The sequence below is a fragment of the Tilletiaria anomala genome, assembly GCF_000711695.1.
Source record: "Tilletiaria anomala UBC 951 chromosome Unknown K437scaffold_93, whole genome shotgun sequence".
Lineage (NCBI taxonomy): Eukaryota > Fungi > Basidiomycota > Exobasidiomycetes > Georgefischeriales > Tilletiariaceae > Tilletiaria > Tilletiaria anomala.
In genome coordinates, this window is record NW_013546929.1 from 26,532 (window position 1) to 40,518 (window position 13,987).

At 59.6% G+C, this 13,987-nt stretch overlaps 5 protein-coding genes across 5 annotated transcripts; 1 reads left to right on the plus strand and 4 right to left on the minus strand.

Moving 5' to 3' along the window:
- Nucleotides 1-149: 149 nt before the first annotated feature.
- K437DRAFT_191062 (uncharacterized protein) lies at nt 150-1,335 on the minus strand. The gene has a single exon (XM_013385869.1). The coding sequence runs from the start codon at nt 1,124-1,126 to the stop codon at nt 206-208; it is 921 nt and encodes a 306-aa protein (XP_013241323.1). The 5' UTR covers nt 1,127-1,335; the 3' UTR covers nt 150-205.
- A 1,292-nt stretch (nt 1,336-2,627) lies between these two features.
- K437DRAFT_275759 (uncharacterized protein) lies at nt 2,628-7,658 on the minus strand (the record flags this gene model as incomplete). The annotated part of the gene is made up of 2 exons (XM_013385870.1): nt 5,256-7,658; nt 2,628-5,146 (listed from the first exon to the last, which is right to left on the minus strand). The coding sequence occupies exons 1-2, from the start codon at nt 7,390-7,392 to the stop codon at nt 2,628-2,630; spliced, it is 4,656 nt and encodes a 1,551-aa protein (XP_013241324.1). The 5' UTR covers nt 7,393-7,658.
- Nucleotides 7,659-7,834: 176 nt separating this feature from the next.
- K437DRAFT_258718 (uncharacterized protein) lies at nt 7,835-9,102 on the plus strand. The gene is made up of 3 exons (XM_013385871.1): nt 7,835-8,276; nt 8,393-8,580; nt 8,683-9,102. Exons 1-3 carry the CDS (start codon nt 8,104-8,106, stop codon nt 8,892-8,894), a joined length of 573 nt encoding a protein of 190 aa, XP_013241325.1. The 5' UTR covers nt 7,835-8,103; the 3' UTR covers nt 8,895-9,102.
- Nucleotides 9,003-11,770, minus strand: K437DRAFT_250189 (acetyl-CoA synthetase-like protein). The gene is made up of 6 exons (XM_013385872.1): nt 11,666-11,770; nt 10,248-11,562; nt 10,156-10,161; nt 9,681-10,074; nt 9,300-9,602; nt 9,003-9,192 (listed from the first exon to the last, which is right to left on the minus strand). The coding sequence occupies exons 1-6, from the start codon at nt 11,686-11,688 to the stop codon at nt 9,149-9,151; spliced, it is 2,085 nt and encodes a 694-aa protein (XP_013241326.1). The 5' UTR covers nt 11,689-11,770; the 3' UTR covers nt 9,003-9,148.
- Nucleotides 11,771-13,323: 1,553 nt separating this feature from the next.
- Nucleotides 13,324-13,973, minus strand: K437DRAFT_258720 (uncharacterized protein). The gene has a single exon (XM_013385873.1). The coding sequence runs from the start codon at nt 13,688-13,690 to the stop codon at nt 13,436-13,438; it is 255 nt and encodes an 84-aa protein (XP_013241327.1). The 5' UTR covers nt 13,691-13,973; the 3' UTR covers nt 13,324-13,435.
- Between the last annotated feature and the right edge of the window lie 14 nt (nt 13,974-13,987).

Sequence of the window (13,987 nt, forward strand, 5' to 3'; positions counted from 1 at the left end):
GGTGCCGAGCTGCGGCACGAGTTGCAGCACCGAGCAAGCTGGCGGGAAGGCTGCAACAGGCGAAAAGCAAAAAGGGGGGGTTGTGTGCGCATGATATAAGCCTGCGTCTATCGAGGCCGGGCCGTGAGCGACGAGAAGCGTGCCGAGGTGATACAGAAGATGCAAGCGGTGGTAGACAGAACGAGCCGGGACGAGCGGCGTGCCTTTATGCGAAGACGGCGAGCGCGGATGCGAGCGCGATGACGGCAACGAGCGCGACAGCCTGTGCGCCGCTGGCACTATGCGCACGGTGCGCGGCGCTGGCGGCCTTGAGCTGCGCGGAGCGTGTGCCCTCTGCGATGATACTGGCCGAGATGCTGGTCGCCTTGGCGAGGACACTCTGCATGGGCACCGCTTGGGTCGGCTTGAGGTCGATGCCGGGCGCGATGTGCGTGCCGTTCTCGACGACAAAGTAATTGGCCGCGACGACCTTGCCGAGTCGCGTGCGCGCGACGTAGTCTGCCAGGCTGAAGTTGCCCCCGCTCGCCAGCTGCGCGGCGGGGAGCGGCGTAAAGTCGGAACCCTGGGCAACGACGAGCTGCACGAACCGGTGCGGACCGCTGCCGTCAGTCACGTTCGGCGCGGTCCACGCCTGCACAGGTGAAGTCATGTTGCGAAGCGCACCGTTGACGACGGTCATGTTGTTGCAGAGGTACTGGAGCGTCACCGCGACCGTCCCATTGATCGCGGACACACCCGGGTAGGCCGCGTCAAAGGCAATGACGGTGAACAGTTGTGACCAGAAAAGCTCCTGCTGCGTGACGGCTTGGGTGTAATTGAGCGACATGGCGGGACTCTGTGCAAGCAGCGCTGAGGAGGAGGACGCGGCGTCCGACGAGAGCGGGACCGTGCTGCCAAGCTCGGCGGTGAGGTTGCCAAACGCGACCTGCAGAGCGCCGGAGAGCGAGAGAAGCTCCTCGGGGACGATGGCCGGCGTTATGTCTGCGCCTTGGAATTCGAGCAGCGTCGACGCCATGGTCTGGTATGTGGCCGGGTCGGAGGCGTTTGCCGCCGCCAGCGCCGAGCCACCCAAGGCGAGCAGGGAAAGGCCGCCTGCGACAAGAAGTGAGCGTGTCGCGCGGACCATCTTGGGAGATTGTGGAAGGAGCAGCGTTGCGCTGGGCGAGGTATCGAAGGGAAAATTCACAGACGTAGGGGTATGTGTCCGTCGATGGAAGGGTATGCGGGTGTATGCTGAAGTTGCTGCCCGACCGAGCCAGATAAACACCTTTATATGACGCAGCGCATGTCCAACCGAGCAGTCACGAGCGAGAAAAGCTTTGCGGTGGTTGTTGCAGGGCGCAGGTACATCTCTGAATCCTGGACCCAAAAGAAAAGAGGTCTGCTCTCCTCGTCATCAAACCCACGCGGTATGCCAGCGTCCGAGGCTCGATGAGTATTTCTTCCTGTACATATCCACATTCATTCACCTTCGTTTCACTGTTTTAGGTGGAGTGAATCTCCTTGCATTTCTTTGTGGCAGATTACTCTGTAGATCCGAGTGTGATGATCCCCCACCGCCGAATCCAAGGCGAGAGCGAGCAGAGACCTGCTACTGGGCAGACACGGTGCGGCTACCGCGGCTGTCTTTTTCTTCTTCGATCGATCGATCAGCCAGTCAGTCAGTCAAGGTTGTGGGGTGTTTGCGACTTGCTTGCTCTCTCCCGCAGAGCGAGCAGATGTCGCGTCGCAGTCCGACACGAATCTTTCTTTTACCACGTGACAGTCGAGCCCAGGCGCTGTGTGAGAGAGACAGGAGCTGAGCTGCTGGTGGTGATCGTTGATCTTGAACTCAGAGACAGGCACAAAGAGGAGGGGTGAGTTGGGGCGTTGGTTTTTGGCGTGGTCGGTCACTCAACCCCCCTCATGGCAAAAAGCGACAGTCCCCCCGAAAATAGAGACTGCACCCACAGCACGGCCAAGTTGAAGTTGAGGCAGGATCTATGCGTATGTGGACGCAGCGAGCGAAGGGTTGACCCCATTCCGCCTTTCACCCCCTCGGCGAAGTGCAGATGGGTTCTATCGCACAACCACCCAGGTCGTATGAGACGGACTGCCCACACCCCAACGATCCTGTGGGAGCCATTGTTGCGGCCTCAGGTTGGGACTGCCACGGTCTCAACCTTTTTGACTTTAGGACCAGGGTTCTTGCCTATGTGCAGCATGCACTGCAGCAGTGTCAGCCTGGCCGCGATTTTGAGGGGAGTCTTTTTCAACACTGCCCTGACCGCCCCCGTGCATGGCTGATTAGTATTTTTCACTCTTTAGCAACCACCCACTTGATACATTTCAATTCACACACCCTCAATTTCGAGGGGGGGACCATCTATGCCATGCCATTGGGCGGAGGCTGCGTCGCCCTCCGCGGCCTACCGCGCAGGAATGCCTGCCAGTCTGCATTCAACCTGGACAAGATTAATAGTGCAATCACGTGACTCCTTTCGCCAGCGATGGATCGACGCGCCACGACCGTGCATTACATGATCCATCCGTTCACAAATGACGAAACGCGCTGTTGTTGTGCGCCATGCACATATAGTATGTACATATATATACCTTCATGCCCTCTGAGATGCACATCACACACACTACGAGTACAGGTCGCAGTGCGCAAACGACTTGCGGCCCCACGTCCCCGCACAGTTGATACTCTTAAGATCCACCTCCTGCCCCTCGCCGATGACCATAAATGTCAGCACCTTGCCTGTCATGTTCATCTGGTTCGCACCGTGCCAGCCGACGCCTGCGGTAAAGTCGCCCGCTTTGAACCGCACCAGCGCGATCGGGAGCACGCGAGGCACGGCGCGCGTCCATCTACGAGCAGCACGCTCGATGCGCTCGACGGCAAAGGGGTCACCAAAGCCTGTTTGTTCTAGGACCTCCTGCGCCTCCGCCCCCACGCGTAGCCTTTCCGCAAAGCCAGGCCGCGAAAAGAATCCAAGCTGCTTGCTCAGCGAGACAATCTCGTCCGCGTCCACGCCCGCAAATTCTTGCGCGAGCGTCGCCGCTGCAGCTTCGTCCTCGGTCGCGAACACGGCAATGTCCACCGCACTGCGCTTCTCGGCGGAGCGGATGAGGAACAGCGTCGACAGGCTGACAACCGCATCCGCTCCCCTGGCGCCTGTGCATGAGGCACGCTCGAGCGCTTGCTCGATGGACGTCTTGCGCGAGTACAGCAGCTTGCCTGGCCTTGCCTTTGCCAGGTTGCCGTCAACTGCGTCGCCGAGCTCGGTGTGCAGCTCTTGCAGCCACGCCTTCTCCGCCTCGCTGTACGGCACGCCACCGGCCGGGAACGGCATGTCCTGGAGCAGCTCGGCGATACGTACCGTCGATGCGCGCGTGGGCGCTGCTACACCGGACTGCCGAAGGCGCAACAGCTGCTCTGCATTGCGGATCTGCTGCTGGATCACTTCCTCCTCTGCTCGCAGGGCCTGCATGCGCCGCCTCGCCAGATCGCGGAGCACGCTAATGTCCTCTCGGCTGAGCTGGGAGAGAGCATTGAGCCTCTCCGACCGAGACGAGGAGCCCGATGCAACACTGATGAGCCGGGTTAGCGTGACATTCTCCGCTGGTGACAGCTCGCCTCTGGCTTGCCTCGCTTCGACCAGTTTTTTGACGATCGGCAGCTCGGCATCACCATTGTACAGCCCCACCACACGGAAACTGAATGGCATAAACGCGGACGCGCGGAACGTTCGGGCAGTCGCGGACGTTTCAACCAAACAGTTGTGGTCCAGCGAGCGCCCGTGCACGCGCGTGACAACCTGCAATTGTAGGTCACCAGTGCTGGTAGGCGAGGACATGGCAGGGTTATCCTGACCTTCCGCAGTTGACTCTCGCACCCAAGAAGCATCGCCCGAGCGCCAGAATTCGGAGCGCTTCTTGCGCTGCGCTTTCACCATGTCGAGCGCCAGCATGTCGACGCGAGCTGCGAGCTGCGCCACACTGGCTCCGAACGAGTCCCTGTCTTCTGCGCTCAGCAAGCGCAGACATGCCTCCTCGATATCCGGATTGACTGTTTTTCCGTCAGCCACAGACTTCAAGTCTAGTTCTGCCAACGTTGTCTGCCCTACCAGTTCCCCCTCAGCCATCGCTGCTGGCTCCATCTGTGCCTCCGGCTCCTGCGTACAGACTTGCTCCGTATCGTTTTGAAGAGTCTCTAGACTGACAGATGCATCCGCTTGCGCGCCTGCTTCGCGCTGCAAAAAGTCGCGCTCGGCTTCGCTGCCGCTGAAGAAGCTGTCCGAGAGGATCTGCGAAAAAAAGTGCGCCTGGGCCATCTCTCGAGGACGCTGAGGCTCCTCTGGATTCTCTGAGGGAGGGGAAGGCCCCTCCGCTTGCGCACTCGGCGACGGCTCGTCATTTGGCAGGGCCGGAGCCGGAGCTGTGGTTGGAGCCGATGCGGCGGACACCTGTGCGTAAGTCAGCGCGAGCAAGCTAGCTCTGATCTCGACAATCTGTGCGCGCGCCGACTGCATCGAGTCCATCAGATCGCTGTGCGCCCGTGTGCCGCTCGTGACCAGATTCCTCGACGAATCGACCACAAGTTCTAGCTCGTCCTGCAGCCATAAGAGCAGTCCATTGACCTCGGCGTACCGGTCCGCTTCGCTGGCTTGCACGAGGCGCGCGCGCTCGAACGCCTGCACGACGCGCTGGTGCAGCGAGACGATGCTCTCGCGCGCGGTGCCGAGAGCTTCCCAAGACGCTGGGATGTCGCTCACGCTTGCCTCTCTCGCGGTCACTTCTAGCTGGCGAACTTCCTCCCGCGTAGCATCGGGCAAGCGCACACGCACCGCCGAGAGCGCTTCAGCCCAGCCTGGACTCAGTTCCTGGGGGCGTGCAAGCGGGACGGAGCGCATGGCGCTGTCCACCTCGTGCGTCACGGACGGCAAACGGCGCGGACGGCGCGTCTCGCGCGGATCATCGGCGTGCCCCATCTGCAGCATTGACACGCGCTCTGCGCCGTCGTCTGCGGGCGTGGCATGCTCCATCGGCCCCAGGCCGGCGGACAGCCATGGGGGCGGACTAGGCAAAGGCAGCGGCGGGGGTGCTGACAACAGTGGCGCTTCTCCATTGCCAACGCTGAGGTCGGCCAAGGGCGGTGCTTCTGCACCGAATTCAAATACGCATGAGAGACAATATCAGCAGGTCTTATAGAGGACAGGTAATCAAGGGGGCTAACGCGATGGAAAGATGACGGAAAGATGAAGACTCACGCAACAGAGTCCAGCCGCCGCTGGAATCCTCCGCATCAGCGATGACGAGCGCTGAGCGGTTTCTCTGCCTCTGCACAGATTGCAGCAATCCAGAAGGCACCGACGGCTGATCCAGCGCCTGCCTGCGGCTTGTCGTCGACGATACAGCAGCAGCCGCAGAGCGGCGCTGGGCCCGCGAGACGCGGAGTCTGCGATGCAGGGTGATCGTAGGAAGGTCTCCGTGCCACCCTGCAACGGCACTCGGCATGAAGCCGGGCAGGTTGTCGCCGTCCGGATCGAATATGTCGTCATCATCGTCGTTACCCTCATGCGTGTCGCTCCACTCATACGATGAAGCCTGCTGCGACGACAATGCAGAAGGTGGTTGCCCCTCTCCTTCTTCGCTCGCTCCCGCGTCTCTGTCTCGCAGATGCACATCCGACAGCGCGCGCATGAGGTCTGCCAACTCTCCTTCGGGATCATCATGCGCTCGCAGCGGCCGTCGCGACGATGCTGACAGAGCTGTGCCGCCGCCTGAGGCGCCGCCGACCGAACCAGACGTCGAAAACGGCGCTCGGACTCCATCGGGCCCGAACAGTCCCGGCGGCAACGCTGATCGGCGAGCGAGCTGCGGTATCCTCCACGGCGCCAGGGTCTGAGCGTGGCCCTGAGGTGGAGCCCGAGCAAGAGAAGCAACAGTGGGAGCAGCGGCCGACGGTGCGCTCGCGCTTCCTGCTCGGACGGTAGCCGTCATGGCAGCTGTCTCGCTCTGAACGGGAGATGGCGCACCGCTGCGTAGCGTCCGGTTGGCCTCTGCTTCGTCGCCATCGCCAGCACCGTCGGGCTCGCTATCGCGAAGCCGCGCGCGTGCCGCGCGGCGCATCACCCTGGCGTCCACTGCGGCGGCCAACGCGATGCGATTTTGCATCATCGAGCGCGCCGTCGCCGGCTGCCGCACGACGGATGACACCGAGATCCAGAATGCGTTCGACGCCGCTTCGGACGCTAGCACGCTCGCAGGCGCCTGCTGCTGTTGCTGCGCAGTCTGCTCTTCCTCCTCTCCAGCTGCCGCTGCCTGTTGTCGAGTCGACTCGGGGCCCAAATCTGCGGCCAAAGCGGTGCGTGAGGCCGGGTCACGCACGGCGAAAGCGAGGGTGCGCGTGTGCGTGCGCTGGCGCTGTGTAGCAGATCCTGCAGAGCCCGGACCCGCGCCAGCACCTTGACGCCTAACGCCTGTTGCTTCCGCTGCTTGTGCTGATGCTGCTGTTCGTGCTTCGCCCACTTGTAGAGATGATGACGAGGAAACGGAAGTGGACGGAGCGGCGCGCCTGCCAAGCTCGGCGCGGAGCCACTCGCCAGCGGGGCCGGGATAACGCCTCGACCAGAGTGAGTGTGAGAGCAGCCTCGGCTGCGCAGTCACAGGGCTGGGCCCGATCGGACCGGAGCCGGAACGTACTACCTCGAGCAGCGAGATCTGTTCCGGGTACGCGGCGGAGAAGGAGAGCATGCTGGCTGCGATGCCCCTGCCGAGCAACGTGCCGCGGAGGCCGTCACCTGCCTCCTCTTCGCTATCGGACGCTGACGCCACGCCAGAGCCAGAAGAAGTGATTCTCGTGGCAGGAGAAGGAGGAGATATGGCTGCTGCGCGATTCTCACGGTGTCGCACGCCTGCGCCGAAGGCCAGGTCCGCGAGCAGACGGTGCCAGGCTTGGTGGTCAGTCTCTGCGCGCCCGGTTGGAATCCAGTCGCTGCTTGCTGAAGGTAGAGATGATGGTCCTTCTTGCTGAGCGTCACCAGCGCCTCTTGAATAAAAAGACGACGATGAAGATGAATGGGTGGCAGCTGCAAGAGCATCGCGGCTGGTGCGCCATTCGTAGAAAGCGACTTCGGCTGCTCGATGCAGGTTTGCGACTTGCACGGTCATCGAGGCGGGTCGTGAAGTGGATGCCGTATGGGTTAGAATTATGGGATTTGGGCCGGTGCGAGCTTGCTGCTGCTGGTGTACTTGTTCTTGCACTTGTGCGTGCCGTTGTCGCTGCGCCTCGTGCGGGGGTAGGTAGATGTCCAGCAGCGGAGAGGGTGTTGTCGTTGGCGTGTCGGTTGCTGTTGTTGCGACTGCGGCCGCTGCCGCTGCCGTGGCAGAGCTAAAGGAGGGCATGCTTATGAGCAGTGCTATTCATATAGCCACCACACATGCGTCTGTCGAAGAAGCGGCTCCAGCGGGTGGTAATGAGGCTCAGGCGGGGCGGAGCTGCTGCTGTTGTTCGGGCAGGCCGCTGTGAGCCGTTGTTCTGTTGTTCAGTATGAATGAGCGGAAAGAAGCAAGCGAGCGATGGGTGCTGCCGCTTTCGCGCAGTCCGCGCTGCAAGGTGTATAAGGGTCAACTGCACGGCTCTCTGAATCCAAACTACATGCGCACTACAAGCTACCGACAAACAGCATCAGGACATGTCCAGGTCCATGGTGATGATGATGGCAATGGTGATGTTGGCGAAGTTCCGCCTACATACATTCCACTGGCGCCACATTTGGTACGCAACCCTACTCTTCCGGAACCATCTGTGCTGCTCGTGATTCGGCTGCGCCCCCAATGACCACCCACACATGTCTCGACGTCATCAAATGAGATATGAGCCGCTTATTGCTCGTTGCACGCGGCACGCAGCACGCCCCGCTCATCAACATCTGCGTGCTCGGGCATCCTTCCTACGCTCTCCTTCCATCATCTTATCATCTGCCTCCGACCTGACGCTCCACTCCCGCGAACCCGACAGCGGGAGGGAAACTGCAAGCAAGCTGAAGCACCCTTCTTTCTCCCGTTGAACACCTCGGCCCAAGCCCAGCTACCCCGCACACTTTACTGCACACCATGGCCGCCCGCAACGACCTCTCGCACCTTGCCGACAGCGATGACCGGTCCTACGTCGTAGGCAAGACCGCTCTGCAGTGGGCACAGTACGCCTGCCTCGCCGCCACACCCATCTATGCCGTCCAGGCGGTGCGGCATGGCGCGTTTAGCTTTCACCGGCTGGCGCGGTACAAGTGAGCGATTTTGGCCAGCTTTACCTGCGTTCATGCAAACCGGCCCCGAGCGAGCCCACCTTCTGACATGTTCCTCTCCATTCCCCCTCTTTCTCTGGGGGAATCTTAATCGCCAGCTGGACCATCCCCCTCGCAGGAGGAGCGCTCGGAGCTGGCTATAGCACCGTGACTGCGGCGTCGAAGAGCGCAGCGACGCTTAAGGAAGAAGCAACGCAACTGCGCTACGACCGCAGTCGCGTGCGCCAGGAGGACTACCACCTGATCGGCGCCGCCGTCGGCGCCCTCGTTCTGCCTGCGCTGCTGCGTGAGTACCAGCTCGGCGAGGCGGCGAGGATAGTGCTGCCACCGCTGACTTCTCCCCCCCCTTCTCATTCCCCTGCGCTCGCCGGATCATCATTCTGCACAGTCCGGAGAGTCGGCCTCTTCAACGGCGCACTGGGCGGAGCAGGCCTCGGCGGCGCCGCCGGCCTGGGGTACAACTTTGCCGAGTCGTTGAGCGGCGGCGCCAGCACCCTCAGCTCCAAACCGGCGATGCAGCGCGAGGCTGAGGCCTTCGGGCAACAGGCCAAGGACCTGGGGAATCGGTCGCTCAGCAAGGGAAAGGAGACGCTCAAATGAAGTGAATCACGGTTGGAACATCATATTGTGAATGGAGTAGGGAGAAAGACGGAAGCGCCAGCGCTAAGCAAATGTGCAACACCTATAGCCTTTTCTTCGCACGTCGGCAGGGGAACGGCGGCTTGACTATACGAAATGATATCTCTGCTTTCTATGGATCATCGGCTACATACATACTTGACACAGGCTGGTCTGCTCCCGTCTATTTACACACATTCCATTTCCACCTCACGTGTTCCGGGACCGCATGTCTTTCAGATGTGCGCAGAGTTAATGTCCACCGGCCCCTTTGCGTACACTTGTGAAATGGACAAGGAATGTGCGGCGAAACGAAGGTCAGCCTTTGAAATCCACCTGTGTCCAGAGAGATGGATGAAAGAGAGGCCGGGGAGATGCATGACTCACGTTGCTTGATAGCGTTGCTGTAGAACTTGCTCGCCTCGGGCCGCTTGGTCTTGAACGTCGGTGTCAGCAGTCCGTTCTCAACGCTCATCAACTCAGGCGACAGGTGGACGCCACGCAGCATCTCGACGCCGTTGAGGCCGCGCTCCTTGCCCAAGCGCACCAGGTCCAGCAGTACAGCCTCGCGCAGCTTCTCGTCCGCACAAAGCGACGGGACGTCCGATGGCGAGACGGCGCGCCCGAGCACGTTGGACGCGAAGCGTGCGAACGGCTCCGGCTCCGGAATGCAGATGGCGATGAGATAGTCTGAAATTATGGACAAAAGGAGAGGCGTTCAGCTCGGTTAAACGCTTGTCTTGAGACGTTCAGAAACGACCAACTTACCCTGCAGACTCTCTCCATACACCATGATCTGCGCGAGGTGGTCCCTGCCGTTGTACGTCTGTTCGACCTTCTCAATCGCGACATACTCTCCCTGACTCAGTTTGACAAGGTTCTTGACGCGGTCGATGATGTAGAACCTGCCCATCTCATCGACGGACGCGACGTCGCCCGAGTGCAGCCAGCCTTCCTCATCGATAGTCTCGCGTGTCTTCGCCTCGTCCTTGAAGTACCCGCTGAATACGTTGGGCCCGCGCACGAGCAGCTCTCCGCGCGGACGGGGCTTGTCGCTGCTAAAGTAGTTCAGCTCCGGGCAGTCTTTCAGGCGCAACTCGACTCCCACTTGCGGCGCGCCGACGCTGCCGACTTCCTTCCTGAAGCCAATATTGACGGTGCACTATAAAGGAACAGGAAGAACGACCGGTTTTTGTTAGCTGTTGTCAACTTTCTCAATCAGTCTATTCTTTTTGGTACGCACATAGCCCTGCGTCACGAAAGGAGAGTAGACAGAAACGGTTTCAGCATGGCAGTAAACGGTAGCGAGATGGCGCTTCGCACGACCCCACTCACGAGATTCTCTGTCTGACCGTAGCCCTCTCTAACATCGGCACAAAAGGCGATGCGCAAGAGCTTGAGCACCTCTGGGCGAATGGGCGCGCTGCCGCAGATCATGAGCTGCACGTTGCCGCCGAGGATGGCCTTGACCTTTCCAAAGATGAGTCGGTCCCAGAAGGCATGTGTGACGCTTCCGTCAATATCGTGGTACGCGAGCTTGCTCTCGACCGCACGGCGCAGCAGCTTGGCCTTGAAGCTGTCGCCATTCATCTGTTCCTGGATCTGCGCGGCGATGCGATTCAGCACGCGTGGCACGGCGGGGAAGTAGTCCGGCTTGAGCAGCTGGCAGTCTTCGACCAGGCGCAGAGGATCGCCTGTTGAGTAGCCGATGCGGCCGCCGCGTGTGATCACGCCAGCCTCCAGCAGGCACTCGAAGACGTGTGCGACGGGCAGGTATCCGATCATCGCAGCCTTCACCGGTGGCAGCAACACCTTGGTTCCCTCGGCTGCCATGGCGAGCTGTCCGTGCGAGACGAACGCAGCTTTCGGCTTGCCGGTCGTGCCGGACGTGTAGCAGTACATCGCGATGGCCGATGTGGATGTTGGCGGTGTGTGCGCATGTAGGTTCCGGCGCCCAAGGTCGAGAAGCTCATCCCATTTAATGAGGCGAACACCCTTCTCCCGCGCCCAGCTGGCCGCAAGCTGGTTCATGTGTATCTGGCTAGGCGGTAGCTTATCGCTCTGCCCTTTCATGGGTGCGGGAGGAGCTTGGTCAAGCAGGACAATAAGCTTCAGGTGCGGCAGCTCGCCGACTTTGGACAGGACCTGATGGAAGTGCGCCGAGGTAGTGAAGACGATGCGCGACTCCGAGTGCTTAAGGATGTAGGCTGCGTTTTCGGCCTCGTACGTGTCGTAGATGCATACCAAGCGGCGAGAGTAGGCGTTGCACGCCTGGTGGACGATCTGGAACTCGGGCTTATTGTTCGTCCAGAAAGCGACGCACCAGTCCATCGGCGGGATGTCGTTGCCCAACTTACCGTCCTTGGCCAACTGCGACAGCGCACTGCCGAGCGCCGTACGCCGCTCCTCAACTTGGATGAAGGTGATGAACTCGAAATAGTCCGCATAGTCTCCTTTTGCCCAATCCCAGGGTCGGCATCCGACAAAGTCGTTGTTAGGTGAACGACTACACGCCCTGGAGAAAGTGTCGTACGCGGTAAGCTGGATGTTCAGCTCGGGGACCATGAGGTTGCGGTAGATGGGCGTGTAGCCAGGTCTGGCAGAGCTCGGGACCTCGAGGGCCTGCTTGTCCTTGGGCCATTGATCAGGCCTGCGTGTGACACAAGTGGGGAGCGAGGGGGAGAAGTGTAGTTAGGTCAGCGTGGGGTAGCTTGCTTTGGGCCAAAGGCTCCCCGAAGATGGCAGACGCTCACGGAACATAAGTCAAGCTGGTCATATTGGGCAATTCGCTGGGTAGGTGAGCTGAGCCTGTAGCGTGATGATGTGGATGCAGCAGCGGCAGCAGCAGCGCGTTTGCTAATGGTGAGTGGGAGAGTGAAAGGACGAGCTCGACGAAATGAGCCCCAAGTGTCAGAAGGGAGGTGAGGGTTGGCCCGTCGGCGCAAACGAGGTATGCTGGCTGCCACCGGCTATGCGTGTCCAGCGTCAGCCGGCAAACAGCATGGCTCGGGCACAGCGGGATACTCGGAAGCATCGCCCAACCCTACTTGATTTTCTAACAATGGGCACTGGCAACCCCATATGGTCCCCCGGTATGTGAATACTATGTGCAAAGTAGTAAACAGACCCGTCTCCGGTTCGGGATGGGCTCGGCCCGGCCCCACAGATTACCCGGCTGCCGCTCTACTTCACGGCCCTCCCACATCTCAGTCCAAGATGTACCGCACCACATCGTGCCATCCCCACGTGATGCCACGATAGAGGACACCAATGACGATAGCGATGCACAATGAGCTTCACAGAACAGAAGCAGGCTCATAGATGAGAGTGAATGTCGATTGTGCCCCTTTCGTAGACGATGTAAGGATTGTACGTCGAAGAGAGAAGGCATGCCAGCCCCCGCACTCTACAACCTCACACTTTCACTGGCTACTGACAAGCTTGGACCTCCTTCTCAAATTGCTTGACCACCTCGAATCGCTTGGTCCTGAACATAGGCGTCAGCTGTCGGGCCTCGATACTGAACATCTCCGTCGCAAGGTGCAATCCGCCAAGCATCTCGACGCGGTTCAAACCCGGCTCCCTGCCTAGGGGCACGGGGTCCAGCAGGACAGCATTCGATAGACACAGGTCCGAGCAGAGCAAAGGGGCGCTCGCCACAACTAATTTGCGGCCAAGCACCTGCTCGGCGAAGCGTGTAAATAACTAGGACGAAAAGATGCAGACTGCGACCAAGTAGGTATCAGGGATTCAACTGAACGACGGGAAAAGGTCGGGCGTGATCCCAGCTCCAAGTCGAGCTCGAGAGCTCCAGCTTGGGAGTACGACAGGATATTGATCCATAGTCCGCCGAGAGTTGAGTCCGAGGCCTTATCCTGCTGACCTTTTGTTACCGTCATCTTGGACCAGCTAGCTGTGTTCTGAACACCGTTCCGGAAGAATGAAATGCGAGTTTCTCCGCTTTCCTGGCGTGTTCCAAACGTTACTATCCTAGACCAACCAGCTGAACCAACAGCCGCTTTGTAAGCAAGCTTGAGTCTTGTAATGTGGAAATTGGGTATTCTCCTGCAGTCCTGTCTCGTTTTGAAAGCTCTTTGACTCGGACATATGTCCTTGAAACATGGCAAACCCGGACTGCTGCAGGCTCATCGACCATTTCCAGGCGGTCCGCGGGTGCCAAGCTGAGATGTCTTTGCCTCAATTGTGAAGCGAGTTCGCTTGCCACCGTGCAGCATGTCCCCGCGAAGCAGTCAAATCAGCGTAGTGCATCCAAGAGCATACTCTGCACTCATGCGCGGCCCAATTCCCATAGCGTCAGCCTCGGTACAACCTGCCACATCCCACCGCCCAGAAAAAAATACGTTGTAGTGAAAAGCAATATTCCCTACGGAGACCAGCGACATCAGCGAGAGCCTTGAATCACTATAGAAGGTGATTCCAGCAAGTTCCGGCGTCTCCGTGGCTGCCCCGGGGGGAGCGGAGGTGGGACAAGAACAGCGGTTAGTGGTTTTTGCATGATGTATTCAAGACTGGCCACAGCTGTTACCGTCGTCCTCTGTCACATTGGCCATATTGCAGTCACCCGCTGCGAGTTGGCAGTTTTTCACCTTAACTCCAGAACTATGGAAATCAAACGAATGACTCCATTTCATCGACTTGAGTAGATATAAACATATCACATATATTATAAGGATCAGGCGATCAGGAGCAGACCCCTCGCAGCCGCTTGCCCATAGCTGGTCTGGAACGTAAATGACATTGGAACATAAAGCTTTCATGCAATTCCGCAATGTCATAGGCTTCGTTGCTTCACCGTCCTCCAACAGCAATCAAAGTGGTACCTTCTGTATCCAGTTGGGGGCGGCGAAATTATGGGCCCGCCCGGCGCCCAGCCACCGCCCCAGCGGCCAATGATGGCCTTCGACGAGACATCGAAGGATCAATACACGCTCGTGTTACCGTCGAAACCAAACTGACGCAAAGTCCTGAGGCCACATAGGAGTACATTTGGGATCGTGTGATGACGTGGTGTGTACCTACGAGACACGTTCGCAAAGCATATCCAACAACGCTCA